The sequence below is a fragment of the Erinaceus europaeus genome, chromosome 23 (genome assembly GCF_950295315.1).
Source record: "Erinaceus europaeus chromosome 23, mEriEur2.1, whole genome shotgun sequence".
NCBI lineage: Eukaryota > Metazoa > Chordata > Mammalia > Eulipotyphla > Erinaceidae > Erinaceus > Erinaceus europaeus.
Genome location: NC_080184.1, coordinates 15,428,427 through 15,454,613, shown reverse-complemented (window position 1 = coordinate 15,454,613; position 26,187 = coordinate 15,428,427). Strand labels below are relative to the sequence as shown.

The 26,187-nt window shown below is 63.6% G+C and overlaps 2 protein-coding genes across 6 annotated transcripts; both read left to right on the top strand.

The window, feature by feature from the left end:
• Positions 1–5: 5 nt before the first annotated feature.
• Positions 6–9,186, top strand: ATP13A1 (ATPase 13A1). Of its 3 annotated transcripts, none has more exons than XM_060181892.1 (26): positions 6–398; positions 2,227–2,316; positions 2,389–2,579; positions 3,196–3,268; positions 3,422–3,577; positions 3,703–3,772; positions 3,858–3,964; positions 4,037–4,166; positions 4,246–4,298; positions 4,680–4,806; positions 4,889–5,026; positions 5,213–5,333; positions 5,418–5,575; positions 5,717–5,892; positions 5,962–6,072; positions 6,345–6,470; positions 6,547–6,655; positions 6,749–6,948; positions 7,013–7,109; positions 7,231–7,391; positions 7,457–7,571; positions 7,881–8,077; positions 8,214–8,356; positions 8,439–8,550; positions 8,723–8,866; positions 8,936–9,186. In XM_060181892.1, the coding sequence occupies exons 1-26, from the start codon at positions 27–29 to the stop codon at positions 9,044–9,046; spliced, it is 3,588 nt and encodes a 1,195-aa protein (XP_060037875.1). In that variant the 5' UTR covers positions 6–26; the 3' UTR covers positions 9,047–9,186. The 3 variants fall into 3 exon arrangements, with proteins under 3 accessions (XP_060037875.1, XP_060037876.1, XP_060037874.1); XM_060181893.1 differs by having other exon boundaries at positions 4,243–4,298; positions 6,749–6,918; XM_060181891.1 differs by having other exon boundaries at positions 4,243–4,298.
• Positions 9,187–11,207: 2,021 nt separating this feature from the next.
• On the top strand, positions 11,208–26,007 carry GMIP (GEM interacting protein). 3 transcript variants are annotated; one of them, XM_060181888.1, is made up of 21 exons: positions 11,215–11,314; positions 12,117–12,201; positions 12,511–12,586; positions 12,670–12,727; positions 12,882–13,007; positions 13,266–13,330; positions 13,630–13,737; positions 13,981–14,061; positions 14,158–14,322; positions 14,420–14,557; positions 15,264–15,433; positions 15,849–15,946; positions 18,469–18,546; positions 18,650–18,727; positions 18,798–18,946; positions 19,676–19,864; positions 20,212–20,349; positions 20,432–20,655; positions 21,436–21,835; positions 25,340–25,406; positions 25,496–26,007. In XM_060181888.1, exons 1-21 carry the CDS (start codon positions 11,296–11,298, stop codon positions 25,861–25,863), a joined length of 2,880 nt encoding a protein of 959 aa, XP_060037871.1. In that variant the 5' UTR covers positions 11,215–11,295; the 3' UTR covers positions 25,864–26,007. The 3 variants fall into 3 exon arrangements, with proteins under 3 accessions (XP_060037873.1, XP_060037871.1, XP_060037872.1); XM_060181889.1 differs by having other exon boundaries at positions 11,216–11,314; positions 21,493–21,835; XM_060181890.1 differs by lacking the exons at positions 25,340–25,406; positions 25,496–26,007 and adding an exon at positions 25,096–25,333 and having other exon boundaries at positions 11,208–11,314.
• The last annotated feature ends 180 nt before the right edge of the window (positions 26,008–26,187 follow it).

Here is a 26,187-nt window from a genome sequence, read left to right as displayed (position 1 = left end):
CGGAAGCGAGCGCGGCGCTCGGAAAGATGGCGGCGGCGGCGGCGGGCGGCGCGGAGCCGAGCGGGGCCCGGGCGGGCGGGCAGCCTCCGCCGCGGCCGCAGCCGCCCCTGGCCGCCGGGCCGGCGCTGATCGCGCACGGCGACGAGCTGGTGGCCGCCGTGTGGCCGTACCGGCGGTTGGCGCTGCCGCGGCGCCTGACGGTGCTGCCGTTCGCCGGGCTGCTGTACCCGGCCTGGCTGGGCGCCGCGGCCGCCGGCTGCTGGGGCTGGGCCGACGGCGGGGCGCAGGTGCCCGAGGCCGCGCTGCTGGCGCTCGCCGCCATCGGCCTGGTGCACGCGCTCACCGTGCTCTCGGGGCACTGGTCCGTGCACGCGCACTGCGCGCTCACCTGCGCGCCGGTAAGTGGGGGCGCCGGCCGGCCGGGCGGGGCGCCGGCAGTCTGCTGCTGCTGCTGCTGCTGCTGCTGCTGCTGCTGCTGCTGCTGCTGCTGCTGCTGCTGCTGCTGCTGCTGCTGCTGCTGCTGCTGCTGCTTTCCGAGCTGCGGCGGTGCGTCCTCCGGGGCCGAGCCCACCTTCCCTGGCCTCCCCCAGCCTCGGGGGGCGATCGTTTCACTTCGCCGAGGTCCGCGCAGACCCGCCCCGCCTCGGCCTCCCGGCGGGAGTGTCCGCCTGCAGGCCCGGGTCTGCGCAGACGGTCCGCGGCCCTGCCCGCCACACTGCCCGCGGTGGCTGGAAGCAGCTGAGGACGCCTTTGTGCACAAGTGCATGAGCCCCGCGGAGTCTCCGAGGGGTGCCGGACAGAGGTGGCGGCAGCCATGTGGCCCTTAGCCCTGCGGCTGGCGATCCAGGGAGGGTCAGCAGTCGTGGCGGGTTCTGGGCCTGCAGCCACCCCAGACAGGTGTTTGCCGAAAGAAGGGAAGGGACCAGAAACAGAAGCTGCTGCAGAGAGAGACCGGGCACTCGCATGCACACTGACTCCGGCTGCGGCTGAACCCCCATTCTTCCATGCTCTGACCGGGGCGGCAGCTGCGGGAGGGGCTCAGATTCCTGGGCAAGGTGGCTTCAGAGGGCCAGGGAACAGACGAAGATGAGTTGGGCAGCGCCCCTACCGCCCTTCCCTTCCAGCTGCCCTTTGGCCCAGAGCTAAGCAGTGACTCCGTTTCTCCAGGGGCGGCGAGTTAGGAGGAACGAGGGTAGCGCCGCCAGGTCGGAGTTGGCACCAGTGATCTTAAAAGGGTGCTTGTGTCGTCTGGGTTTCAGTTTCCGTTTCAGTAAGCAAGAGCTGGAACACCCACTCAGGAGGCGGTGTGATTCCGAGATGGCATCTGGAGGCTGGCGCCAGGCCGGCCCATGCAGCACTGGTTCTTGTTGCGTTACTGGAGTTGTGTCTGTGTCTAGTGTCCTGCCTGCTTGGGTGACCCTGGACTCCCCGAGCCGCAGGGCCCTGTTCTCAGGGACACCGTGGTGCCCAGGTGGAGCAGGTGCTGGGGAGACAGCGGCCACTGCTCTGTGACTGGGGACTGAGGCAGAATTCACACTCGGTGCCTCCCTTAGAATTGGCTTGAGGGGCCAGGTGGTGGTACACCTGGTAGAGTGCACACGTTACCATGTGTGAAGACCAGGGTTCAGGTCACTGGTGCTCGCTCACCATTGGGGGAATCTTCACAAGAAACGGGGCAGAGATACGGCATCTCTCTTCTCAGTCTCTGTGCCACTGGGAATGACGGCATCACTCTGGGAAGGAGCCCCAGTGTAACCCTGAAGGCAGAAAAAAGGGGGGGAAGGAAACTGGGCCAGGGAAGGAACTTGAGATGGGGAGGCTCTGAGGTGACACTTGAACAAGAGCTTGGGCTGGCCGTGTGACTGTCCTCAGCAGAGAAAACCACAGCCCCGTGGCCCTTGCCTGGGGCCAGGCTGCACCTAATGTGCTACCCAGGGCACCCCCAGATGGCTGAGTTGATCCGAGGGCAGAGCAGCTGGCATCCTTCTCCCAGGAGTTCCAGTCGCCACCCCTGGGCCTTGGGTGCTGTCTGTTACACCAGCGTGATAGCCATTTGGAGGCAGGTCCAGGCCACGTCCCTCATCCTGGGCCGTGGCTAAGCCAGCCGGCACACGGAGCCCAGTATTCTGGTGCTGGCCCCAGAGTGCTGTGCTGTGCTGTGCTGTGCTGTGCTGTGCTTGCATCCAGGCCAAGAAGGGCTCACAGGTGGCGCTCTGCCTCTCACAGGAGTACGACCCCAGCAAGGCAACCTTCGTGAAGGTGGTGCCCACGCCCAACAACGGCTCCACCGAGCTGGTGGCCCTGCACCGAGATGAGGTAGGAGTGGCCCGTGGTGGCTGGGAGGAGACAGCCCCAGGCCAGCAAGCACCAACACACCTTCTCCTCCAGGGAGAGGATGGCCAGGAGGTGCTCTCCTTCGAGTTCCAGAAGATCAAGTACTCGTACGACGCCCTGGAGAAGAAGTGCTTCCTGCCCGCTGCCTTCCCCGTGGGGAACACCTTTTCTTTCTACCAGAGCAGCAGGGGCTTCCAGGAGGAGGCGGAGATCAGAGCCGCTGAGAAGAAGTTTGGGAGCAACAAGTGCGTCAGCGGGCCCGACGCTGGGGGGGGGGGGCGGGGGGCTGCCCTGTGGATGCCGTCTGCTGCCCCGAGTCCCAAGGGTGCCCACCCATGGGAGAGACAGAGGGAGGCCAGGCTTAGCTGTGCCAGCGAGGGTGGTAGCTGCTGCCCTCGGCCTTGATCCGCATTCCACCTGTTTCTTCAGCTGAGCTGGCTACACACGCCCTACAGTGGTCACAGGACTGACCTTGGTGCCGTTCTCATTGGCACCAGTGGATGGGAGGGACAGGCCCTGGTGCCCCCGCCTCTGGGGCTTCTTCCCAACTCCATGGCTAAACTCTCCCAGGACGGGGAGGTGCGTGAGAGACGCTGTGCCACGGGCGGGTGCCCTGCAGGAGGGCCCCTGGCTCCAGACCGCGCTCTAGGTGGTAGTGGGGCTCAAGTTCAGGTCCAAGCCCCGTCACCTAGCCAGGTGACAGCTCTCACCCCAGCCCCTAGAGGTGGGCAGCCAGCTGAGGGGCCCGATGCCCACCCAGGGGTGTCACCTGGGGCTGCCTGGATGGAGGCTCACCGGGCGCCACGTGGAGGTGCCCGGGGCCCGCGGGGCCCAGGACTGAGAGCATCTGGGGCCTTGCAGAGCAGAGATGGTGGTGCCCGACTTCTCAGAGCTGTTCAAGGAGAGAGCCACCGCGCCCTTCTTCGTCTTCCAGGTAGGACAGCCATCTCCTCCCATCATTCCTTCCTGTCTGAGTGTGGAGCAGTGGTGGTGGCCCCCATTGTGCTGGGAGGGACCTTGCTGGGGACACTGGGCCTTCCCCCATTGTCCTGAGGGGGGCCCTGGTGGACACTCGGCCTTCCCGCAGGTGTTCTGTGTGGGGCTGTGGTGTCTGGATGAGTACTGGTACTACAGCGTCTTCACGCTGTCCATGCTGGTGGCCTTCGAGGCGTCGCTGGTGCAGCAGCAGATGCGCAACATGGCGGAGATCCGCAAGATGGGCAACAAGCCCCACATGGTCCAGGTGTGTCGGGGGGGCGGGGTCCCCGGGCAGGGGCCCATCCCAGGACCCCTGCCACAACCTGGGGGAGGGGCCGGGAACCCCTGCCGCCACCCAGGGACACGTCCCAGAACCTCCACCGCCACCAGGTCTACCGCAGCCGCAAGTGGAGGCCCGTGGCCAGCGACGAGATCGTCCCTGGGGACGTCGTCTCCATCGGTGAGGCCGGCTGTCCCACCCTGCGTCCTCCCAACCATCTGGTGGGTCCTTCCCACGCTGGCCCAACCTCCATCCCTGCCCACAGGGCGCTCCCCACAGGAGAACCTGGTGCCCTGCGACGTGCTGCTGCTGCGCGGCCGCTGCATCGTGGATGAGGCCATGCTGACCGGGGAGTCGGTGCCGCAGATGAAGGTGCGGGACGGGGGCCTGTGGGGCAGGCGGGCGTCCTCGGCCGGTGCCGCCATCGACCCCGCTTCCCCCTAGGAGCCCATCGAGGACCTCAGCCCAGACCGAGTGCTAGACCTACAGGCGGACGCACGGCTCCACGTCGTGTTCGGGGGCACAAAGGTGGTGCAGCACATCGCACCCCAGAAGGCCAGCTCGGGACTGAAGCGTAGGTGCCCGTGGGGGTGTCGGGGAGCATGGGCACAGCCCCCACACACTTGATGCCACAGTTCATGTCCTCACAGCAGTGGACAATGGCTGTGTCGCCTATGTGTTGAGGACCGGCTTCAACACGTCCCAGGTGGGCCAGATCCTGTCCTCCCCACCCCAGGGCAAACTGGGCTCCCGGGGCGGGGGGGGGTGGGTCTCAGAGCCCCCAGCACTGGTCCCCGTCCTCCCCACCCCAGGGCAAGCTGGGCTCCCGGGGTGGGGGGGGTTCACAGAGCACCCAGCACCCCACCCCAGGGCAAGCTGGGCTCCCAGGGCGGGGGGGGGTCTCAGAGCCCCCAGCACTGGTCCCCGTCCTCCCCACCCCAGGGCAAACTGGGCTCCTGGGGCGGGGGGGGGTCTCAGAGCCCCCAGCACTGGTCCCCGTCCTCCCCACCCCAGGGCAAACGGCTCCTGGGGCGGGGGGGGGGGGTCTCAGAGCCCCCAGCACTGGTCCCCGTCCTCCCCACCCCAGGGCAAACTGCTACGCACCATCCTGTTTGGGGTGAAGCGGGTGACAGCCAACAACCTGGAGACCTTCATCTTCATCCTCTTCCTGCTTGTGTTTGCCATCGCAGCGGCCGCCTATGTCTGGATCGAGGGTGAGTGCCCAGCCCTGGGCAGCTCCTCATGAAGCCCCTCTGCCCCACCCCCGCCCCCAGACTGCCAGCCCCATCCCCGCAGGCACCAAGGACCCCAGCCGCAACCGCTACAAGCTGTTCCTGGAGTGCACGCTCATCCTCACCTCCGTGGTGCCGCCGGAGCTACCCATTGAGCTGTCGCTGGCCGTTAACACCTCGCTCATTGCGCTGGCCAAGCTCTGTGAGTGAGGGGCGGTGGTAGGGGGCCCTGACACCCCCAGACCGTACTACACAGCCAAGCTCGGGGGCCCCGACACCCCCCCCCCCAGACACATACTGCACAGCCAAGCTCGGGGGCCCTGACACCCCCCCAGACACGTACTGCACAGCCAAGCTCGGGGACCCTGACCACCCCCAAACCCCCCAGACATGTACTGCACGGAGCCCTTCCGCATCCCCTTCGCGGGCAAGGTGGAGGTGTGCTGCTTTGACAAGACGGGCACACTGACCAGTGACAGCCTGGTGGTCCGTGGTGTGGCAGGGCTGCGGTGAGTGGGCGCTGGCTGAGGGGGCGGGGGACTGGGCACCTGCCCTGCCTGACACCCCGTGACACCCCCTACCCCCGCCGGCAGACATGGGAAAGAAGTGACCCCCGTGTCCAGCCTCCCCGTGGAGACGCACCGGGCCTTGGCCTCCTGCCACTCGCTCATGCAGCTGGACGACGGCACGCTGGTGGGGGACCCACTGGAGAAGGCCGTGCTCACAGCTGTGGACTGGACGCTGACCAAAGGTGAGGGCGGGTCTGGGGTCCCGGGGGCACCCCGCCACCAGCCCCCGGCCCAGCCCGGCAGCATCCTCCGGCGGGTGGGCGGTGGGGCTGGCCGCATCTGGGGAGCGACGGCCCTCAGGACTCCTGCTTGTTTGTTTCCAGATGAGAAAGTATTCCCCCGAAGTATAAAAACTCAGGGGCTGAGAATTCACCAGCGCTTTCATTTTGCCAGTGCCCTGAAGCGAATGTCCGTGCTCGCCTCCTACGAGAAGCCGGGCCGCCCCGACCTCTGCTACATTGCCGCCGTGAAGGGGGCCCCCGAAACCCTGCACGCCATGGTGAGCACGGGGGACAGGGCTGGCCCAGGGAGGGATGGGGCAGGTGGTCACTGCGCCCTGTCCCCACAGTTTGCCCAGTGCCCGCCCGACTACCACCACATCCACACGGAGATCTCCCGGGAGGGCGCTCGCGTGCTGGCACTCGGCTACAAGGAGTTGGGCCACCTCAGCCACCAGCAGGTAAGACCGGGCCCGGCCCTGGGGGCCCTTGCCCTGGAGAACCGGTGGTCACCGGAGCACCCCGTCCGCCTGCCCTAGGCCCCAGGCCTGTTCCCACTCAGCGGCCCCTGCCGTCCTGCTCTCTGAACCTTTCCCGCTGGCTTGGCCAGCGGCCACGGCACCCTTCAAGAAGCACCGGGGAGCTTCCCTAGCCCCAGCCCCTTGGCCCCACCCCACGTCCTGCCCCGGCGGGACGGACACCCCCGTCCTACCTCACGTCCTCCCTCTCGCAGGCCCGGGAGCTGAAGCGTGAGGCCCTGGAATGCAACCTCAAGTTCGTGGGCTTCATCGTGGTGTCCTGTCCACTCAAAGCTGACTCCAAGGCTGTGATCCGAGAGATCCAGAACGCCTCCCACCGGGTGAGGCCCCTGCGGGTGCTGGCTCCCCAAGGTGGGGTCGGAGCCCCGAAGCAACAGTCGAGCCTGCCCTCCCCAGGTGGTGATGATCACCGGTGACAACCCCCTGACCGCCTGCCACGTGGCCCGGGAGCTGCACTTCATAGAGAAGACGCACACGCTGATCCTGCAGCCCCCCGCCGACCCAGGTGAGCCCTCAAGCCCCGCTGTGGGTTCCCCTGCCCCGGGTGGGGGCCAGGGGCGGGGCGGGGGGGGGGTCCTGATGTTCCTATCCGCTGCAGGGGCCCCCTGTGAGTGGCGCTCCATCGACGGCTCCATCCGCCTGCCCCTGACCCCCGGCTCCCCGCGGGCACTGGCCCAGGAACACGCGCTGTGCCTCACGGGCGACGGGCTGGCCCACCTGCAGGCCTTCGACCCCCAGCAGCTGCGCCTCCTTGTGCCCCACGTGCAGGTGTTCGCACGCGTGGCCCCCAAGCAGAAGGTGGGTGCCGGGCCTGGGAGGGGGGCGCGAGGGCCAGGGCACCAGCTCACGTCCCTGCCCGCAGGAGCTGGTCATCACCAGCCTCAAGGAGCTGGGCTACGTGACCCTCATGTGTGGGGACGGCACCAACGATGTGGGAGCTCTGAAGCACGCCGACGTGGGTGAGTGCCTCCCAGGGCCTGCACCACGCTAGGGTGCTCGCACCCATGGGCCGGGGTGCTCCCTGTCCGAGGCCCTGTGTGCTCATGCCCACCACCCCGACGCCCACCCCTCTGCCCCCAGGCGTGGCGCTCCTGGCCAGCGCTCCCGAGCGCGTGCTAGAGCGGCGGCGGCGGCCAAGAGACGGCCTCACCCTGTCCGGCAGCGCAGGCCGGCCCGCACCCAGGGCGGGCAGACAGAAGTCAGGGCTCCCACCCCATGAGGAATCGCCGGCCTCCCAGCGGGTGAGTCTCTGGCCAGCGGGGTGGGGGTGCTTCCTGCTCACCAGGCCTCACGCTGCCGTCCCCAGGACCGCCTGAGCCAAGTGCTCCGAGACTTGGAGGACGAGAGTACCCCCCTCGTGAAGCTGGGGGATGCCAGCATCGCCGCGCCCTTCACCTCCAAGCTGTCCTCCATCCAGTGCAGTGAGTGCTCCCCGTCCCAGCATCACTGCCCTTCACCTCCAAGCTGTCCTCCATCCAGTGCAGTGAGTGCTCCCTCCCCGCCCCAGCATCACTGCCCTTCACCTCCAAGCTATCCTCCATCCAATGCAGTGAGTGCTCCCTCCCCGCCCCAGCACCACCGCCCTTCACCTCCAAGCTGTCCTACCTCCAAGCTATCCTCCATCCAGTGCAGTGAGTGCTCCCCGCCTCAGCATCACCACCCTTCACCTCCAAGCTGTCCTCCCCCGGGGCAGAGTGCTCCCCCACCGAAGCCTGCCTCCTCCCCCCCAGTTTGCCACGTCATCAAGCAGGGCCGCTGCACGCTAGTGACCACGCTGCAGATGTTCAAGATCCTGGCGCTAAACGCGCTGATCCTGGCTTACAGCCAGAGCGTGCTGTACTTGGAGGGCGTCAAATTCAGCGACCTCCAGGCCACCCTGCAGGGGCTGCTGCTCGCCGGCTGTTTCCTCTTCATCTCCCGCTCCAAGGTGGGCCCTGGGACACTGGGGCCTCCGGCGGGGCAGGGGAGTGCCCCCGGCCTCCCGCCTGGACACTCGGCAGGTCCAGGGCAGAGCCTACGGTGGACGGGCAGTCATGGCCTCTGACCCCCGCCCGCCTCTGCAGCCCCTCAAGACCCTCTCTCGAGAGCGGCCGCTGCCCAACATCTTCAACCTGTACACGGTGCTGACGGTGGCGCTGCAGTTCTGCGTGCACTTCCTGAGCTTGGTCCACCTGTACCGCGAGGCCCAGGCCCGCAGCCCCGCGAAGTGAGTGGGGGCAGGGGGAGGATGGCCCGCAGCCAGAGAGCCAGGCTGACCGAGCCCTGGCCCTCCTGTCCCCTCCCTGCAGGCGGGAACAGTTTGTGGACCTCTACAAGGACTTCGAGCCCAGTCTGGTCAACAGCACTGTGTACATCATGGCTATGGCCATGCAGATGGCCACCTTCGCCATCAACTACAAGGTCGGCACCCACTCCACCCCCAGAATGCATCTTCAAGGCCCCTCATGTACTCTGCTCCCCCCACGCCCCCACCCCGTGCACTTAATCCCCCTTCTCCCGACTCCACCCCGTGTGCGCTGCCTCCAGCCCGCACCCCATGCACACAGGCTCCTCAACTTATGCATCCTGGCAGGGCCCGCCCTTCATGGAGAGCCTGCTGGAGAACAGGCCCCTGGTGTGGAGCCTGGCCGTGTCCCTCCTGGCCATCGTCGGGCTGCTGCTGGGCTCCTCACCTGACTTCAACAGCCAGTTTGGGCTGGTGGACATCCCTGTGGAGGTGAGTGTTGGGTGAGGGGCCTGCCCACCGGCCGTCCAGCCCCACTAACCTCTTCCTCACTACCCACAGTTCAAGCTGGTCATCGCCCAGACTCTGGTCCTGGACTTCTGCCTGGCGCTGCTGGCCGACCGCGTCCTGCAGTTCTTCCTGGGTACCCCGAAGCTGAAAGTGCCTTCCTGAGTTGGCGGTGCTGGCGCTTGCCCCCACCCACCCTGTGGGGGCCACTGCCCGTGGGCCTGGCTGCCAGGACTGAGGGGCCCACGGCTGGGGCTGGGGCCTGGTGGGCAGAGCCTGTGGCTGATAAAGAAGCGTTTCAAGGAGCCGTCCGTGCCTTGAGTCTGTCTGTCAGGGAGCCAAGGGGTCCCCAGAGGGCGAGGGCTTGGGCCTGAGTGCGGAAGGGTGCACAGCAGGGCCCTGTGTGTTTGCGTGCGCCAGCAAGACGTCCTTCAACACAGAGACAGCAACAGTCCCAAGGTGTGGCCCTGTCAGAGGGCCCTGGACTGCTCCTTCCTCCCTTCCCCAGGGTCAGGACTATAGGACTATACGGTGCTTGTGGGGCTGAGCGCTCAGCCCCAGCCAGTGTCCCTCAGTGAGAAGCCAGCCGTGGTGCCTGGGCACCTCACAGGCCTGTGCACTGGCCACACTGCACTCAGCAGGAATGTCGGGTACCGAGTCCCCAAGACTTGACTCCAGGGAGCACTGAACTGGGAGTTGCAGGAGGTGACCCTTGGGGATCCAGTTTGGACTCCCTGTCCCCTGTGGAAGAGTAGCACCAAGGCCACTTAAGGCGGGGGGGGGGGGCAGTCGAAGAGATGCAGTCATGCACCAGACCAAGGCCTGAAGGCCCCAGGTTCCATCTCACGTTAAAATAAGATGCATAGGGTCAGGGAGACAACATAATGGCTCTGAGGTCCCAGGTTCAGTCCCCAGCCCCATCAGCCAGAGCTGAGCAGGACTCTGGGGAAAAATAAAAATAAAGGGAAACAAAATGCATAAATCTGGGACTGGAGAGCCAGCTCACCTGGTAGGGCACACTTCACCATGCTGAAGACCCAGGTTCAAGCCCTGGCTGCCAGAGATGCTCCTGCCGGGAAGCACCACAAGCAAGGAGCCAGCGCTGCAGGGTCTGCACTGTCCCTCTCCCTCTGGATGCTCACCAGGAGCTCAGGAGTCACACGCCGCCGGTGCCCCGGCAAGAGCTCCCGGCTAAAACAATAAAATTGGTCAAGCGCACACATTACAATGCGCAAGGACCCCCAGCTTCAAGCCCCTGGACCCCACCTGCAAGGGGAAAATTCATGGATGGTGAAGCAGGGCTGCCGGTGTCTCTCCCCTCTCAATTTCTCTGTATCCAATAAATACAACTTTCTAAAAAAAATAAAATCTTTGGACTGGGCAGCAGCACACCTGGTGGAGAGCGTGTTACAGTGAGCAGGAATCCATGCTCCCCGCCTGCACCGCAGGTCGTCTCTACCACCCCTTCCCCTCTCCATTTCTCTCTATTCTGTTCTTTTATTTTTAACCGGGGCCTTGCTCAGTTCTGGTTTATGGTGGTGTGGGAAATTTTTTAATTTATTGGATAGAGACAAGTCAGAAATCAAGAGAGTAGAGGGAGATAGAGTGGGAGAGACACCTGCAGCCCTGCTTCACCACAAGGCTTTGCAAAGCTTTCCCCCTGCAGGTGGGTACCAGGGGCTTGAACCTGGGTCCTTGCACATTGTAACGTGAGTTCAACCAGGTGAGCTACCACCTAGCCCCTGGAGGTGTGGGAAATTGACCCTGGGCCTTTGGAGCCTCAGGTATGACAAGTCTGTATAACCATTATGCTATCTGCCCCTGCCCCACATAAATAGTTTAAGCAGAGCCTTGGGAGCCTGCTCCAGCTTTGAGGACCTCCAGGTCCAGAGTCTGTATCCCGTTTGGAGGACCCTGAAGAACCTCAGGCCTCCACGAGGGGCCCAAGATCCCCGCTGGGGTGGTTTCCACGTGTGCGGGAGGCTCCAGCAGGTAATCACTGGGCTCTGGAGTCTGCAGGGTGGGGGTCCTGGGGCAGAAGCTCAGCAAAGCCCAGGTCTGGGGCGGGGCCTCGTGGGGCGGGGCCTGGCCTCGCGAGTAGGGTGTGACCTGTGGGCGGGGCCTGCTGGGACCGTGGCCTCCCCAGCAGGCTACTCTCAGTGGACGTGGCCAGGCTGTGGGCTGGGCGGGGCCTTCTCTGGGGGCGGGGCCAGACTGTGGAATGGGCGGGCCTTCTCTGGGGGCGGGGCCTACTCTGTGGGCGGTGCCAGGCTGTGGGCGGGGCGGGGCGGGCCAGGCTGGGGGCGGGGCGGGGCCTCGGGCGGACCCGCGGGGCGGCAGGAAGCCCTGGCTGCAGCGCGATCGCGTTCCCGAGCCGACCTCAGGTCTCCGCCGGGAGACTCCCGGGCCGGGCCATGGACGCCACCGAGCCGGGTAGGCAGGGGGACGCGGGATCGAGCCGGGGTCGCCCTCCCGCCTCCCCCGCTTCCGGCACCGCGGGGCTCCGCTGGCGTCCAGGGGCTGAGTCGGAACAGGTCTCCCCAAGTGGGGGGCACGCGGGTCCCCCCACCCTGGAGCCCCCGCCAGAGGCCCGACCCCGGCCTGCCCCCCTCCTGCGGGGAGCCCGCACCCCGGATGCTGGGGAAAGGGGCCCAGGAAGGGGAAGTGGCTGCTTCTGCTTCTGACGGCGCTTGCGGCGGGTCGCGGGGCCGCAGGGGCCTCACCCCAGAGGGCCCCAGACCCCGCCAGCCCCTGTCGGCCGGCCCACGGGTGCGGCAGGTCCCCACGGCCCGGTGACATGCGGTGGGCGGGGCGGCCGCATCCCTGTCAGTGGATCCCGTGTGTGTCCATCTGTCTGGCCTGAGGCCCATGTGGCTCTATGGTCGCACTCATCCCAGTGGGGCTGCCTCGGGGCGTCTGGGCCGCGTGTGGGTGCCCCTGCCTGGGGGGCAGCTGGTCCTGGGTCTGGCCGCACCACCCATCTGTCCACCCCGCCGCATGCCCAATGCCCCTCCTCCGGTCCCACACCCCGAGCTGGTCTCCCTCCATCCTCTCCCTGTCCCTGATGTCGCTCCCTCCTTCCTTCACTCTCTCCTCTTCCTCCTTCCTGCCTCCCCCTTCTCTCTGTTCCTCCTCCTCCTCCTCCTCTTCCTCTCTCCCCTCTTCCTCCCCCACCCCCACCCTGGGTGGAGGAAGGCTTCCGTTGGCCCATGTGTGGCAACCACCACCCCCTTAGGGCTGCCCCCAGCTCCGGAGAGCAGGAAGAGGTACAGTGACATCTTCCGGAGCCTGGACAACCTTGAGATCTCACTGGGGAACGTGTGAGTCTGAGTCACCCCAGCATCCATCCAGGATGCCCATATCTCTTAGCAATATGAGCCTGCAGAAATGTGGCCCTCGTGACACGTGCCCCCCAGCATTCAAACCCCAAATCCACTAGAAATTCCCGAGACCTCCCCACCCACTCTTGGGACCCCTTGCAAGAGCTGCGTGTAAGCCCCAAAGTTGCCTGGGACCCCTCCTCAAGTCCCATGGAAAACACTGGCTGGTCCCCACACTTCCCACCAACTCCCAGCCCAGCACCCCAGGGGCAGCAGGGTGAGGGTGGCATTCTGACAGCCCTCTCCCAGGGCCCTGGACTCACTGGCTGCAGACCCTGCTCTTCCAGGAGACCCCGAGAATGAGAAGACCCCCACGGCAGCTGTGGTGAGGGTGGACACTGGGAGCAGAGGGCGGGACCGGGAGGAGCCCGTGTCACCTGCTCGCTCCTGACCCCACCCCCTCCTCAGACCAGTGACACTGGCCCCTGGAGTGGACCCTCTCCGGAGTGCCTGGCTCCCTTGACAGGTAGGTGTGTTGAAAGGGCCTAGGGAGCCCCTCCCTCAAGGTCACTTCTGCCGGATTGCCTTCTGGGAAGGGACTGAAGCTGGAAAATGGCTATGGGGGGGGGGGGACAGGCAAGGGGTGGGCAACAAGAGTCCCCATCCCCATTCTGCTCCAGAGGAAGAACTGGACCTGCGACTCATCCAGACCAAGGGTGGGGTGGATGCAGCCCTGGACTATGCCAAGACCTGGAGCCGTTACGCCAAGGAGCTGCTGGCCTGGACGGAGAAGCGGGCCAGCTACGGTGAGACCCCATGGCCCAGGCCCAGGCCCCAGGCCTGTGTCCACCCCAAGCTCAATGCCGGGCTCTAGGCTCCAGGCCTTAGTGTCCACCACAGGCCCCAGCCAGTGCCTGGCCCCAGCGCACAGCCTCAGACCACAGGCCCCAAGGCTCAGCTCCAGGCTCCAATGCCCAGCCCCAGGCCCCAAACCTCAGTGCTTGCCCCTGGCCCCACTCCTGGCACCAGGATGCCCAACGGCCCTGTCGCTCTCTCCCCCACAGAGCTGGAGTTTGCCAAAAGCATCATGAAGATCGCCGAGGCCGGCAAGGTGTCCATCCACCAGCAGGTAGCCGTGGGTGGTGGGGCCAGAGCCCACCCCCAGTCAGTCCCCTGACCCTCAGCCCCCAGAGCCTCACGCACCCCAGGGCCCCTTACTCCCCAACCCCCCCGAACCTCACGCACCCCAGGACCCCTTACTCCCCAACCCCCCCGAACCTCATGCACCCCAGGACCCCTTACTCCCCAACCCCCCCGAACCTCATGCACCCCAGGACCCCTTACTCCCCAACCCCCCCAGAACCTCATGCATTCCAGGACCCCTGATCCTGATTCCTGACCCCTGATCCCTTAACCCACCCACCCCAGAGTCTGATGCCCATGCAGTACGTGTACACCCTGTTTCTGGAGCAAGACCTCAGCCTGGCAGGCCTGGCCCTGGACACAGTGGCCCAGCAGCGGAGGGACTACTACCAGGTGGACCTTCACCCTAGGAGCCTGCCCTCCAGAGGAAGTGGGGCCCCGAGGTGCTGAGGAACTTGCCCAAGGTGGCCCTCAGATTCCCAACCCATTTCCTGAGAGATTGCAAAACTTGAAGGGGGGGGGTAATGGGGTCCAAGAAAGGAGGTGACTGGGAGCTCTTTGTGGGGGAAGACCCCCCCAGCACAGAAGCAGAGGGTGAAGGCTGGGGAGGGGGTCTGAGGCGTTGCCCCTCCCCAGCCCCTGGCTGCCAAGCGGACTGAAATTGAGAAGTGGCGCAAAGAGTTCAAGGAGCAGTGGCTCAAGGAGCAGAAGCGCACGGTGAGGGCCGGGACGGGGGCTGACCGGGGGCGGGGGGGCGGGCTCGGACCAGGACTGCGGAGGCCGGCTGACCGTGCCTACCCGCTGACCCCACAGAACGAGGCGCTGCAGGCCCTGCGGCGCGCCCAGCTGCAGTACACGCAGCGCTGTGAGGACCTGCGTGCCCGCTGCGCCCCCGATGACCCCACACCGCTGGCCTCGCCTGCGTCCAGCCGGCAGCAGGAGCGGCGGCGGCGCTCGCGGGAGGAGGCCCAGGCCAAGGTGGTGCCCGCCCCGCACCCCCACGCCTCGCCCCCGGCGTGCCCGCGCCCACACACCCAGCCCCCACCCACACCACCCTCGCGGTCCGCACCCGCAGGCGCAGGAGGCCGAGGTGCTTTACCAGGCGTGCGCGCGTGAGGCCGGCGCACGGCAGCGGGACCTGGAGGCCGCCAAGCGCAGGATCGTGTCGCATGTTCGCAAGCTGGTGCTGCAAGGCGACGAGGTGCTGCGGAGGGTGAGCCGCACCAGACAGACAGAGGGACACACCTCCCCCCTGGACTGACGACTCACCCTGGACACAGACCCGGACAGAACGACTCGCCTGACCCAGACAGAGGGACACACCTCCCCTGCCTGGACAGATGACTCGCCCTGGACGCAGACCCCGACAGATGGACTTGCCTGACCCAGACAGAAGGACACACCTCCCCCGCCTGGACAGAAGACTCGCCCTGGACGCAGATGTGACAGACGGGACTCGCCTCCCCCAACTCAGACCAGGACAGATGGACTCGCCTCCCCGGACTCGGACCCGGACAGATGGACACGCCTCCCCCAACAGACAGAGTTGCCTCCCCCGACTCAGACCAGGACAGATGGACTCGCCTCCCCCGACTCAGACCAGGACAGATGGACTCGCCTCCCCCAACTCGGACCCCGACAGATGGACTCGCCTCCCCGGACTCAGACCCGACAGACGGACACCCCCACCCCCACCCAGACCGGGACAGACGGATGTGCCTGGCCCCAAGCCAGACCAGTTGTGTGCAGCCGGGACACCAGTCGAACCCGCACGTTCTCAAACCGACACACAGCGGCCGGCCCCCACGAGTCCCACAGACCCTGCAGACCGCAGACGCAGCCTGCCTCTCCCTTGGCCCCCCGCACCCCCGCACCCGCCCTTGGCCCCGTCCCCCGCCCGCTTAGCTCTGTCCCCGCAGGTGACACTGGCATTGTTCCGGCTGCGGGGCACACAGGCCGAGCGGGGTCCCCGCGCCTTCGCTGCGCTGGCCGAGTGCTGCGCACCCTTTGAGCCCGGCCAGCGTTTCCAGCAGTTTGTGCAGGCCTTGCACGCTGCCAGCCCACCACCTCCCGCCCCCCTGCAGGACAGGTGCTGCAACCTCCTCACCGGGTTAGGGGGTGGGGTGGGGAAACGGGACCGCCACATGGGTGGCTGGGACCTGGGGAACTCCACACAGGGGACTGGGACCTGGGGACCTCCACACGGGGGGGCTGGGACCCGGGGGACCTCCACTCTGGGGGGCTGGGACCTGGGTACCTCCACACGGGGGGGCTGGGACCCGGGGGACCTCCACTCTGGGGGGCTGGGACCCGGGGTCCTCCACACGGGGCGTCTTGGGCCCCCGGGGACGTCCACACTGGGTGATAGGTTTCTGAGGACCTCCACAGTGTGGGGGTGTCCTTCAGGGAGTAAACCAAGCTCAACTACTTCAGCACCTGGGCTATGGCGTTCTTGGTGCTGACACCCCCTCCCAGGTGACAGGTCCTCACACCCCCTCCCCTAGCTCTCCTCTGGATGCCAGGAAGAAGCCCTCCATGCCGCTCCCTCCACGGCTGGAGGAAGACACCAGTGCCTGGGAGGATGCGGGCCTGACCTGGCAGGGTAAGTGTAGATATGTGGGGGTGGGGTCATACACCCACGGTACTGTCCTTCCTGACCTCAATCCCTAAGGTCCCCCACCCACACTGCTGCATATCCACACTGACCCTCGACCCCACTGACCTCCGTCTTCACTGACCCTCATCCTCACTGACCCTCGACCCCACTGACCTCTATCCTAACTGACCCCTAACTCACTGACCCCTTAAAGACTCCCATCGTAAATGACCCGTGTCCCCACTGACATTTGTGCTCACTGACCCCCATCCTTGCTGACCCCCCTCCACACTGACCCCCATCTCAATGACCCCTTCTGACCTTCATCCCCACTGACCTCCCTCCTGCTGGTGCTCACGCAGGGTGTCTCCAGCCAGGAGGTAAGCTTACTGAGGCTCTCTCACCAGTTCTAGTGACTGCATGATAAAGAAAGAGGACCCGGGAGTCGGGCTGTAGCGCAGCGGGTTAAGCGCAGGTGGCGCAAAGCACAAGGACCGGCATAAGGATCCCGGTTCGAGCCCCCGGCTCCCCACCTGCAGGGGAGTCGCTTCCCAGGCGGTGAAGCAGGTCTGCAGGTGTCTGTCTTTCTCTCCTCCTCTCTGTCTTCCCCTCCTCTCTCCATTTCTCTCTGTCCTAAAAAAAAAAAGAGGACCCCCCCGGGAGTATCTTGGTACAAACACTCGATTTATTTGAGGGTGTGCTTGGTTATATATAGAAAATTAAACAAAGAACATTTTTCTTTTTTTTTTTTAAATTTTTTTTAATATTTATTTTATTTGTTTTTCCCTTTTGTTGCCCTTGTTGTTTTATTGTTGTAGTTATTATTGTTGTTGTCGTTGTTGGATAGGACAGAGAGAAATGGAGAGAGGAGGGGAAGACAGAGATGGGGAGAGAAAGACAGACACCTGCAGACCTGCTTGACCGCCTGTGAAGCGACTCCTATGCAGGTGGGGAGCCGGGGTTCGAACCAGGATCCTTATGCCGGTCCTTGTGCTTTGCGCCACCTGCGCTTAACCCGCTGCGCTACAGCCCGACTCCCAAGAACATTTTTCAAATACGTCAGAAAATACAGGTTTCTTTTTCTTTTTAATATTTTGTTTATTTATCAATGAGAAAGATAGGAGGGGAGAGAGAAGGAACCAGACATCACTCTGGTACATGTGCCGCTGAGGATTGACCTCATGCTTGAAAGTACAGTGCTTTATCCACTGCGCCACCTCCTGGACCACAAATTACAGGTTTCTTAAAGGTCAGCTTGCCCCTATAGAAGGGGCTGGTATGACAAGATTTGATGTGATACATAAAGGTCAAGACAATTAGTCTCCATGATGCAGGCAGGTTAATTATCTAAAGGCATTTGAGAGAAGCCTAGGGGTTAAACCAGTGAGGTGAGATAGAATATATACAATGCCTGATGTAAATCATAGATATCAAAGGGCATAAGGAAATAACATTCTGAGGCTACTGTCCGGTGCTGGGGAAGAATATGATAGAGTGTGTTCTCCTTTGTGATCAAAAAGGTTGATGTGTGAACTTTGAGTGAACCTTAAAGCAGGCAGCCATGTGGCCTGCCAGCAAGGAGAAACTAAGTGTGAGAGGCCTGTAGGATTTCTGTGAGCCTGAGAGACTGAAAAGGAGAAACTGAGGCTGGGAGACTTTTCCCTCTTGGCTCATCTCTATAAGGAGAGAGGCTAACAAGCGGGGTGTCTTTCCAGACCTCCATCCAAGGACGGGGGGAGCATCCCTAAGCTCTACCAAGCTCTCACACAGTCCCACAACCTCCATCCTCACCCTCATCCACACTCCCATCATCCTCCTTGGGACCCTCATCCTCACTGACCCTCATCCTCACTGATCCTCATCCTCACTGACCCTCGTCCTCACTGACCCTCGTCCTCACTGACCCTCGTCCTCACTGACCCTCGTCCTCACTGACCTCATCCTCACTGACCCTCGTCCTCACTGACCCTCGTCCTCACTGACCCTCGTCCTCACTGACCCTCGTCCTCACTGACTTCATCCTCACTGACCCTCATCCTCACTGACCCTCGTCCTCACTGACACTCGTCCTCACTGACCTCATCCTCACTGACCCTCATCCTCACTGACCCTCATCCTCACTGACCCTCGTCCTCACTGACCCTCGTCCTCACTGACCCTCGTCCTCACTGACCCTCGTCCTCACTGACCTCGTCCTCACTGACCCTCGTCCTCACTGACCGTCGTCCTCACTGACCTCGTCCTCACTGACCCTCGTCCTCACTGACCCTCGTCCTCACTGACCCTCGTCCTCACTGACCCTCGTCCACACTGACCTCATCCTCACTGACCCTCGTCCTCACTGACCCTCGTCCTCACTGACCCTCATCCACACTGACCCTCGTCCTCACTGACCCTCGTCCTCACCCTCATCCTCACTGACCCTCGTCCTCACTGACCCTCATCCTCACTGACCCTCATCCTCACTGACCCTCGTCCTACTGACCCTCATCTCCACTGACCCCCCCCCATGCTCAATCACCCTCCAGGCATGCCGGGCAGTGACGCAGACAGTTTGGGTGGGGGCAGCGAGTCTCGGTCCCTGGACTCTCCCACCTCCAGCCCAGGTAAGCCAGGTCAACCCTCCACCTGCCCTCTGATCCCTGACCTTTCTCAGGGCATCTGGCCTACGGGCTGGGTGGCCCCCTGACCCTGTGACCTCTGACCCAGGCACTAGCACACGCAGGCTGGTGAAAGTTGCGTCCACAGGCACCGAATCCTCTGACGACCTGGAGGAGCGGGAGCCAGGTGAAGGGGGCCAGGTTGGCGGTGGGGAGAGCTGGATCCTGGGCAACACTGACCACCCCCCAACACACAGACCTGGGAGACGGGCCTGAGAACGGAAGCCCCTTCCAGAAGTGGACACTGTCCAGCGCGGCCCAGACCCACCGACTGAGGCGGCTGCGGGGTCCAGCCAAGTGCAGGGAGTGTGACACCTTCATGGTCAGCGGGACTGAGTGTGAGGAGGTGTGCCGGACCCCCTGACACGCCCCCGGTCCCTCCTGTGGCCCGTCTCCATTGCTGACAGTCCCTGCTGACCCGGCCCCCGCCCTGAGCACCAACACCCCCTGGGCCACCCTGAGTCCCACTGCTCTCCACCCCTCCCCCCTTCCTTGCCCTGAGCACACCTGACTGACCCCAACCTGAACACTCACACCCCTCCTGACCCCAGCCTGAACACCCTCCCTGAGCCCTCCCACCACATCCAGCCCTGCTGACCCTGCTCCACATGCCTGCTGACCCCCCAGTGCCTCCTGACCCTGCCCCTGACCTCGGCCCACCCGCCTGCTGACCCCCTAGTGCCTCCTGACCCGCCCCTGACCTCGGTCCACCCGCCTGCTGACCCCCCAGTGCCTGCTGACCCATCCCTGACCCCGGCCCACCTGCCTGCTGACCCCCACCCTGCTGACCCGCCCCTGACCCCAGCCCACCTGCCTGCTGACCCCCAGTGCCTCCTGACCCTCTTCTGACCCCGGCCCACCCGCCTGCTGACCCCAGTGCCTGCTGACCCTGCCCCTGACCCCGGACCACCCGCCTGGTGACCCCCCACCCTGCTGACCCGCCCCTGACCCCGGCCCATCTGCCTGCTGACCCCCCACCCTGCTGACCCGCCCCTGACCCCGGCCCACCTGCCTGCTGACCCCCTACCCTGCTGACCCGCCCCTGACCCCGGCCCACCTGCCTGCTGACCCACAGTGCCTCCTGACCTGCCACAAGCGCTGTCTGGAGACCCTGCTGATCACCTGTGGCCACCGCCGACTGCCCGCCCGGACGCCCCTGTTCGGGGTGGCCTTCCTGCAACTGCCCAGGGACTTCCCGGAACAGGTGCCCTTCCTGGTGACGCGGTGCACGGCCGACATCGAGCAGCGTGCCCTGGGCCTCCAGGTGTGGCTGGGCCTGGCCCACCCAGTCCCCAGCCCCAACTCTGGACCCCAGCCCCCAGGCTCCCCTGGCCTTGAGCGCTCAGACCCCCCAGCCCCCATCTCTGGACCCCAGCCCCCAGGCTCCCCTGGCCTTGAGCGCTCAGAGCCCCCAGCCCCCATCTCTGGACCCCAGCCCCCAGGCTCCCCTGGCCTTCAGCGCTCAGACCCCCCAGCTCCCATCTCTGGACCCCAGCCCCCAGGCTCCCCTGGCTGCCTCCCCACCCCTCAACCCAAGCCCCCAGCTCCCACTCCCAGAGCTGGGAGCCCTTGCTCCTCAGACCCAGTCCTAAGCTCCCCCCTGCCACGCAGGGCATCTACAGGGTCAGTGGGTCCCGCGTGCGGGTGGAGCGGCTGTGTCAGGCCTTCGAGAACGGGCGGGCTCTGGTGGACCTGTCGGGACACTCGCCCCACGACATCTCCAGCGTCCTCAAGCGCTTCCTCCAGGAGGTGGGGGCCCAGGGGTCAGGGCGGGGGCCAGGGGTCAGGGCAGGGCTGCCCACGGCCTGTGTCTCACCACCCACACACACAGCTCTCGGATCCTGTGGTCCCCTTCCACCTGTATGACGCTTTCATGGCACTGGCGAGGGGCCTACCCGCCGAGACTGGGCCCCCCAGCGCCCACCCTGAGTCCAGGCCTGCTGGCACTCACCCCGAGGCTGAGGCTGAGGCCGTGCGCTCCCTCAGGACCCTGCTGGCCCAGCTGCCCGGCTCCAACTACAACACCCTGCGGCACCTGGTGGCTCACCTCTTCAGGTGCGTGCGTGCTGACCCCACCCACAGCAGCCCCAGGGCGCTGACCATATTATGTCCAGTACCCACTGTTCCCACCCCTGCTGACAGCCATGTTCAGCACCCACTGTCCCCACCCCTGCTGACAGCCACGTCCAGCACCCACTGTCCCCACCCCTGCTGACAGCCACGTCCAGCACCCACTGTCCCCACATTGCTGACAGCCACGTCCAGCACCCACTGTCCCCACCCCTGCTGACAGCCACGTCCAGCACCCACTGTCCCCACATTGCTGACAGCCACGTCCAGCACCCACTGTCCCCACCCCCGCTGACAGCCACGTCCAGCACCCACTGTCCCCACCCCTGCTGACAGCCACGTCCAGCACCCACTGTCCCCACCCCTGCTGACAGCCACGTCCAGCACCCACTGTCCCCACCCCTGCTGACAGCCACGTCCAGCACCCACTGTCCCCACATTGCTGACAGCCACGTCCAGCACCCACTGTCCCCACCCCCGCTGACAGCCACGTCCAGCACCCACTGTCCCCACCCCTGCTGACAGCCACGTCCAGCACCCACTGTCCCCACCCCTGCTGACAGCCACGTCCAGCACCCACTGTCCCCACCCCTGCTGACAGCCACGTCCAGCACCCACTGTCCCCACCCCTGCTGACAGCCACGTCCAGCACCCACTGTCCCCACCTTGCTGACAGCCACGTCCAGCACCCACTGTCCCCACCCCTGCTGACAGCCACGTCCAGCACCCACTGTCCCCACCCCTGCTGACGACCACTATGTCCAGTGCCCACCCCACCCCTGCTATCAGCTGCGTCCAGCACCCACCCCTGCCCGCCCCCAGGGTGGCCGCACACAGCCAGGAAAACAGGATGTCGGCCAACAACCTGGGCATCGTGTTTGGGCCCACGCTGCTTCGGCCGCCGGAGGGCGTGGGGGGCGGGGGGCCCGCGGCCCGCCTGCTGGACTCGGGGCGCCAGGCGCAGCTGGTGGAGCTGCTCATCCAGCACTATGAGCAGATCTTTGGGATGGATGAGCTGCCCCCTGCCGGTGAGCCCCCACCCCGTGCCCCCAGCCCGGCCCCCTCGGACTCAGCCCCTGCACGCCTCCCCTCGGACCTGGACACAGACACAGGCCCAGACTCTGACGGTGCCCTAGAGAGGTTTCCTGAGGACAGGCCTCAAGAGGTAGGAACCCACGGCCCTTCCACCCCAGACTTGGGGCGCCCCCGTCTGCCTTCTCACCCGGAGAGGCCAGTGAGGAGTGGGCAGGCTCCTCTCCACAGCGATGAAAACATTCCCAGGAAGGCCCCTCCTCACCACGTCGTACGTGCCCGAGGCCCTGGCTCATTCCCGCAAAATATAAAGGAAAGGGAACCAGGTGGTGGCCCACCCGGTTAAAGCACACAGTACTACACACGAGGAAACGTGCAAGGACCTGGGTTCGAGCCCCCCACTCCACACCTGCAGCGGGGATGCTTCACAAGCAGTGAAGCAAGCCTGCAGGTGTCTGTCTTTCTCTCCCTCTATATCTCCCCTGTCATCGTTGTTGGGTAGGACAGAGGGAAATGGAGAAAGGAGGGGAAGACAGAGAGGGGGAGAGAAAGACAGACACCTGCAGACCTGCTTCACCGCCTGTGAAGCGACTCCCTTGCAGGTGGGGAGCCGGGGGCTTGAACCGGGACCCTTACGCCGGTCCTTGCGCTTTGCGCCACCTGCACTTAGTAGCACCTGTGCTACTGCCCGGCTTCAATTTTTATTTTATTTTATTTTATTTATCTTGGATTTGCGCCACGTGCGCTTAACCTGCTGTGCTACTGCCCGGCTTCAATTTTTATTTTATTTTATTTTATTTTATTTTATTTATCTTGGATAGAGACAGAGGAATTGAGAGGGCGGGGGACAGGGAGAAGGAGAGAGAGGCACCTGCAGCCCTTTCCACTGCTCATGAAGCATTTCCCCTGCCGGTGGGGAGCCAGGGCTTAAACATGGGTCCTTGTGCATGGTGCCATGTGTGCTTAACCAGGTGTGCCACTGCCTGCCCCCACTATTTACTTTTGACCCATTATATTTTTGTTTGCTTTTTTTTCCCCTAGACCAGAACACTGCTCCGTTTAGGCTTACAGTGGTGCTGGGAACTGAACCTGGGGCCTCAGAACCTCAGGCTGGAAAGGCTTTTGCATAACTATTATGCTGTCTCCCCAGTCCCCCACTATGCACTTTTGAGAGGAGACAGGACAGCACTGCCCCACCGTCCATCCTGCTCCCGTGTGGCACAGGGGCTTGAACCTAGGTCCTCACGTGCAGCCAGACACAACCTCTACCGAGGAAGCCACTTCCTGGCCCCCACGCTGCTGTTCTCTGACTCAGGGGTCGGGGCTGCAGGGCAGGGAGGAGTCTAAAGTGGGAAGATTCGGTGACAGCAGAGACAAGCCCAAAGGCCGGCCGTTAGCGTTAGCATCCACCCCAGGGACAGGGAGAGTCCGGAGAATTGACTCTGCGCGGGGACTGCATTTGCTCTCGGCTTTTGTTTGCTTTTTGCCACCAGGGACACTGCTGGGGCTCAGTGCCTGCGAGACTCCACCTTTCCTGGTGGCTTTTTGAATAGAGGTTGAGAAACAGGAAGAAAGACACTGAGTGGGGGGCGGGTGGTGGCGCACCTGATTGAGCGCACATGCTACAGTGCACAAGGACCCGGGTTTGAGCCCCCGGTCCCCACTTGCAGGGTTTCCCGAGCAGGTCTGTAGGTGTCTTTCTGTGTCTCTCCCTCTCTAGCTTCCTTCCTCCTCTCTATTTCTGGCTGTCTCTATCCAATAAATAAACAAATAAATAAAGATAATAAAAAATTTAAAAAGAAAGACACTTTGTGGGGGACCTAGCATAATGGTTATGCAAAGAGACTCATCCCCTGGGCCCCCAAATCTCAGGTTTCACCCCCATACGGCCATCAGCCAGAGCTGAGCCGGCTCTGGTAAAAACAAAGACACATGCAATACTGCTTCCCCACTGCAGGGGGAGACCTGGAGCTTGAACCCGGGCGGGTCCTCACACAGGATGTGTGGTCTCCACTGGGTGCACCACTTCCTAGCCTGTTATTTTGTTTTGTATTTATTTCTTTTTGTTGCCCTTGTTTTTTATTGTTGTGGTTATTATTGCTGTTATTGATGTCGTCGTTGTTGGACAGGACAGAGAGAAACGGAGAGAGGAGGGGAAGACAGAGAGGGGGACAGAAAGACAGACACCTGCAGACCTGCTTCACCGCCTGGGAAGCGACTCCCCTGCAGGTGGGGAGCCGGGGGCTCGAACCGGGATCCTCACGCCGGTCCTTGCGCTTTGTGCCACCTGCGCTTAACCCGCTGCGCTACCGCCCGACTTGCTCTTTTTTTAAAAAAAAATATTTATTTATTCCCTTTTGTTGCCCTTGTTGTTTTATTGTTATAGTTATTGTTGTCCTTGTTGTTGTTGTTGGATAGGACAGAGAGACATGGAGAGAGGAGGGGAAGACAGAGAAGGGGACAGAAAGACAGACACCTGCAGACCTGCTTCACCGCCTGGGAAGCGACTCCCCTGCATGTGGGGAGCCGGGGGCCCGAACCAGGATCTTTACTCTGGTCCTTGCGCTTTGTGCCACCTGCGCTTAACCCGCTGCGCCACCGCCCAACTCCCAACTTGCTCTTTTTTTTTTTTACCAGAGCACTGTTCAGCTCTGGTTTATGGTGGTGCGGGGGATTGGACTTGGGACTATGAAGCCTCAAGCATGAGAGTCTCTTTGCATAACCATTATACTATCCACCCTCCACACTTTTTTTTTTAATAGCATGTGAGAGAGTTTTACATGAGGCAGAGAGGAAAAACCAGGCAGAGCAATAGCTCAGTTCACGCAGTGTTAGGGATCAACCCAGACGCCCCAGGCACAGGAATCTGGTGCTCGGTCAGTTGTCTCTTTACCAGAGCCCTGCTCAGCTCTGACTTATGGGGGGGGGGGTGCTGGGGGTTGAACCCGGGACCAAAGGTGCCTCAGCCTTGGAAGTCTTTTTGCATAACCATTATTCTATGTTTCCAGCCCTGGTTTTTATTTGTTTTCAAACCAGTCCATCAACTTTGACTTCATAGCCTTTGGCATGAAGGCATTTTTAATTTTTTTTTCTTTTTATTTATTTTCCCTTTTGTTGCCCTTATTATTATTTTTTTTATTGCTGTAGTTATTGATGTCGTCGTTGTTAGGACAGAGAGACATGGAGAGAGGTGAGGAAGGCAGAGAGGGGGAGAGAAAGACAGACACCTGCAGACCTGCTTCACTGCCTGGGAAGCGACTCCCCTGCAGGTGGGGAGCCCACCGGGATTCTTAAGCCGGTCCTTGCGCTCTGCGCCACGTGCGCTTAACCCGCTGCGCCACTGCCCGACTCCCTTTCTTTTCTTTTTTTCTTCTCTTTTTTTTTTTTTAATAGAGACTGAGAGGCACAGGGAGATGGGAAGCGACCCCAGCACTCAGCACTAACAGTTCCCTCAATCAGCATGGTGGGGCTATGCTTGAGCCTGATTCCAGCTCAGGGCAAAGCAGCGCACTACCCAAGTGAACTACTTTGCCAGCCCCGGCCTGAAAGACGACTGTAACTACTGTGTCTCCCCGGCCCACTGAGAGGGAGAGAGCTGGAACCTGATGTTCAGGCCCCCCGGGGTCTCTCCCTGCAGATTCCAAGCCCACAGAGTGACCAGAGAGAGGAGGTGGCTGAGGACCCCAGAGAGGATGGCGGGGAAGGTGAGGAGGAGGGTTCTGGGTGCGCCCCTGCCAGCCCACTTGCCTGAGACACTAAGGGGGGCGCTCTCCACTGGTGCCCCACTCCGCAGGGTCCAGCCACGTCCCTGAGGACTCACCACTGGGGACGCAGCCCCGGGGCCACTTCAGCCGTCAGCCAGTCAAGTACCCTCGAGGGGGAGTGCGGCCGGTCACACACCAGCTGTCCGGCCTGGCCCTGGTGGCCTCCAAGCTGTGCGAGGAGGCACCGTCTGCACCCGGGTGGCGGGGGAGCCTGCGGGGCTGGGGGGCTTCGGCAGCCTCCCCAGAGGCCAGCCCCCTGCGCCGCGCCCCTCTGCCCAAGCACTTCGAGATCACGCAGGAGACTGCGCGGCTGCTCTCTAAGATGCAGGGCGATGCGGGGCCGGGGCCCGCCTGCCCCTCCGGCGCCCAGCCAGAGGAGGCTGAGGACTACCTCTGAGCACGGCACCCTGGGAAGAGGACCGCTGCTCACCGCTCACCCCCACCTCAGCCCCGGGGGCTGGAGAGGCCTCAGCTGGTGGGTCAGGCCTTCGGGGGGTCCTCCACCAGGACCCCACAGGACACACATCATTGCCAAGCATCGGGGACACTCGGGCCAGAGGCCACTGAGGTCCTCAGGGTCAAGGCAGCTCGTGGGAGCCTGCCCCACCTGGGCCTCCTTGGCAGGAGCAGGCCCTTCTGCACCGCCAGCCGCCAGCGTGGGCTCCGAGACTAGACACTTTAGGGTGTCCAATAAAACGGGTGTCGCTGTGCCCCGACGTGT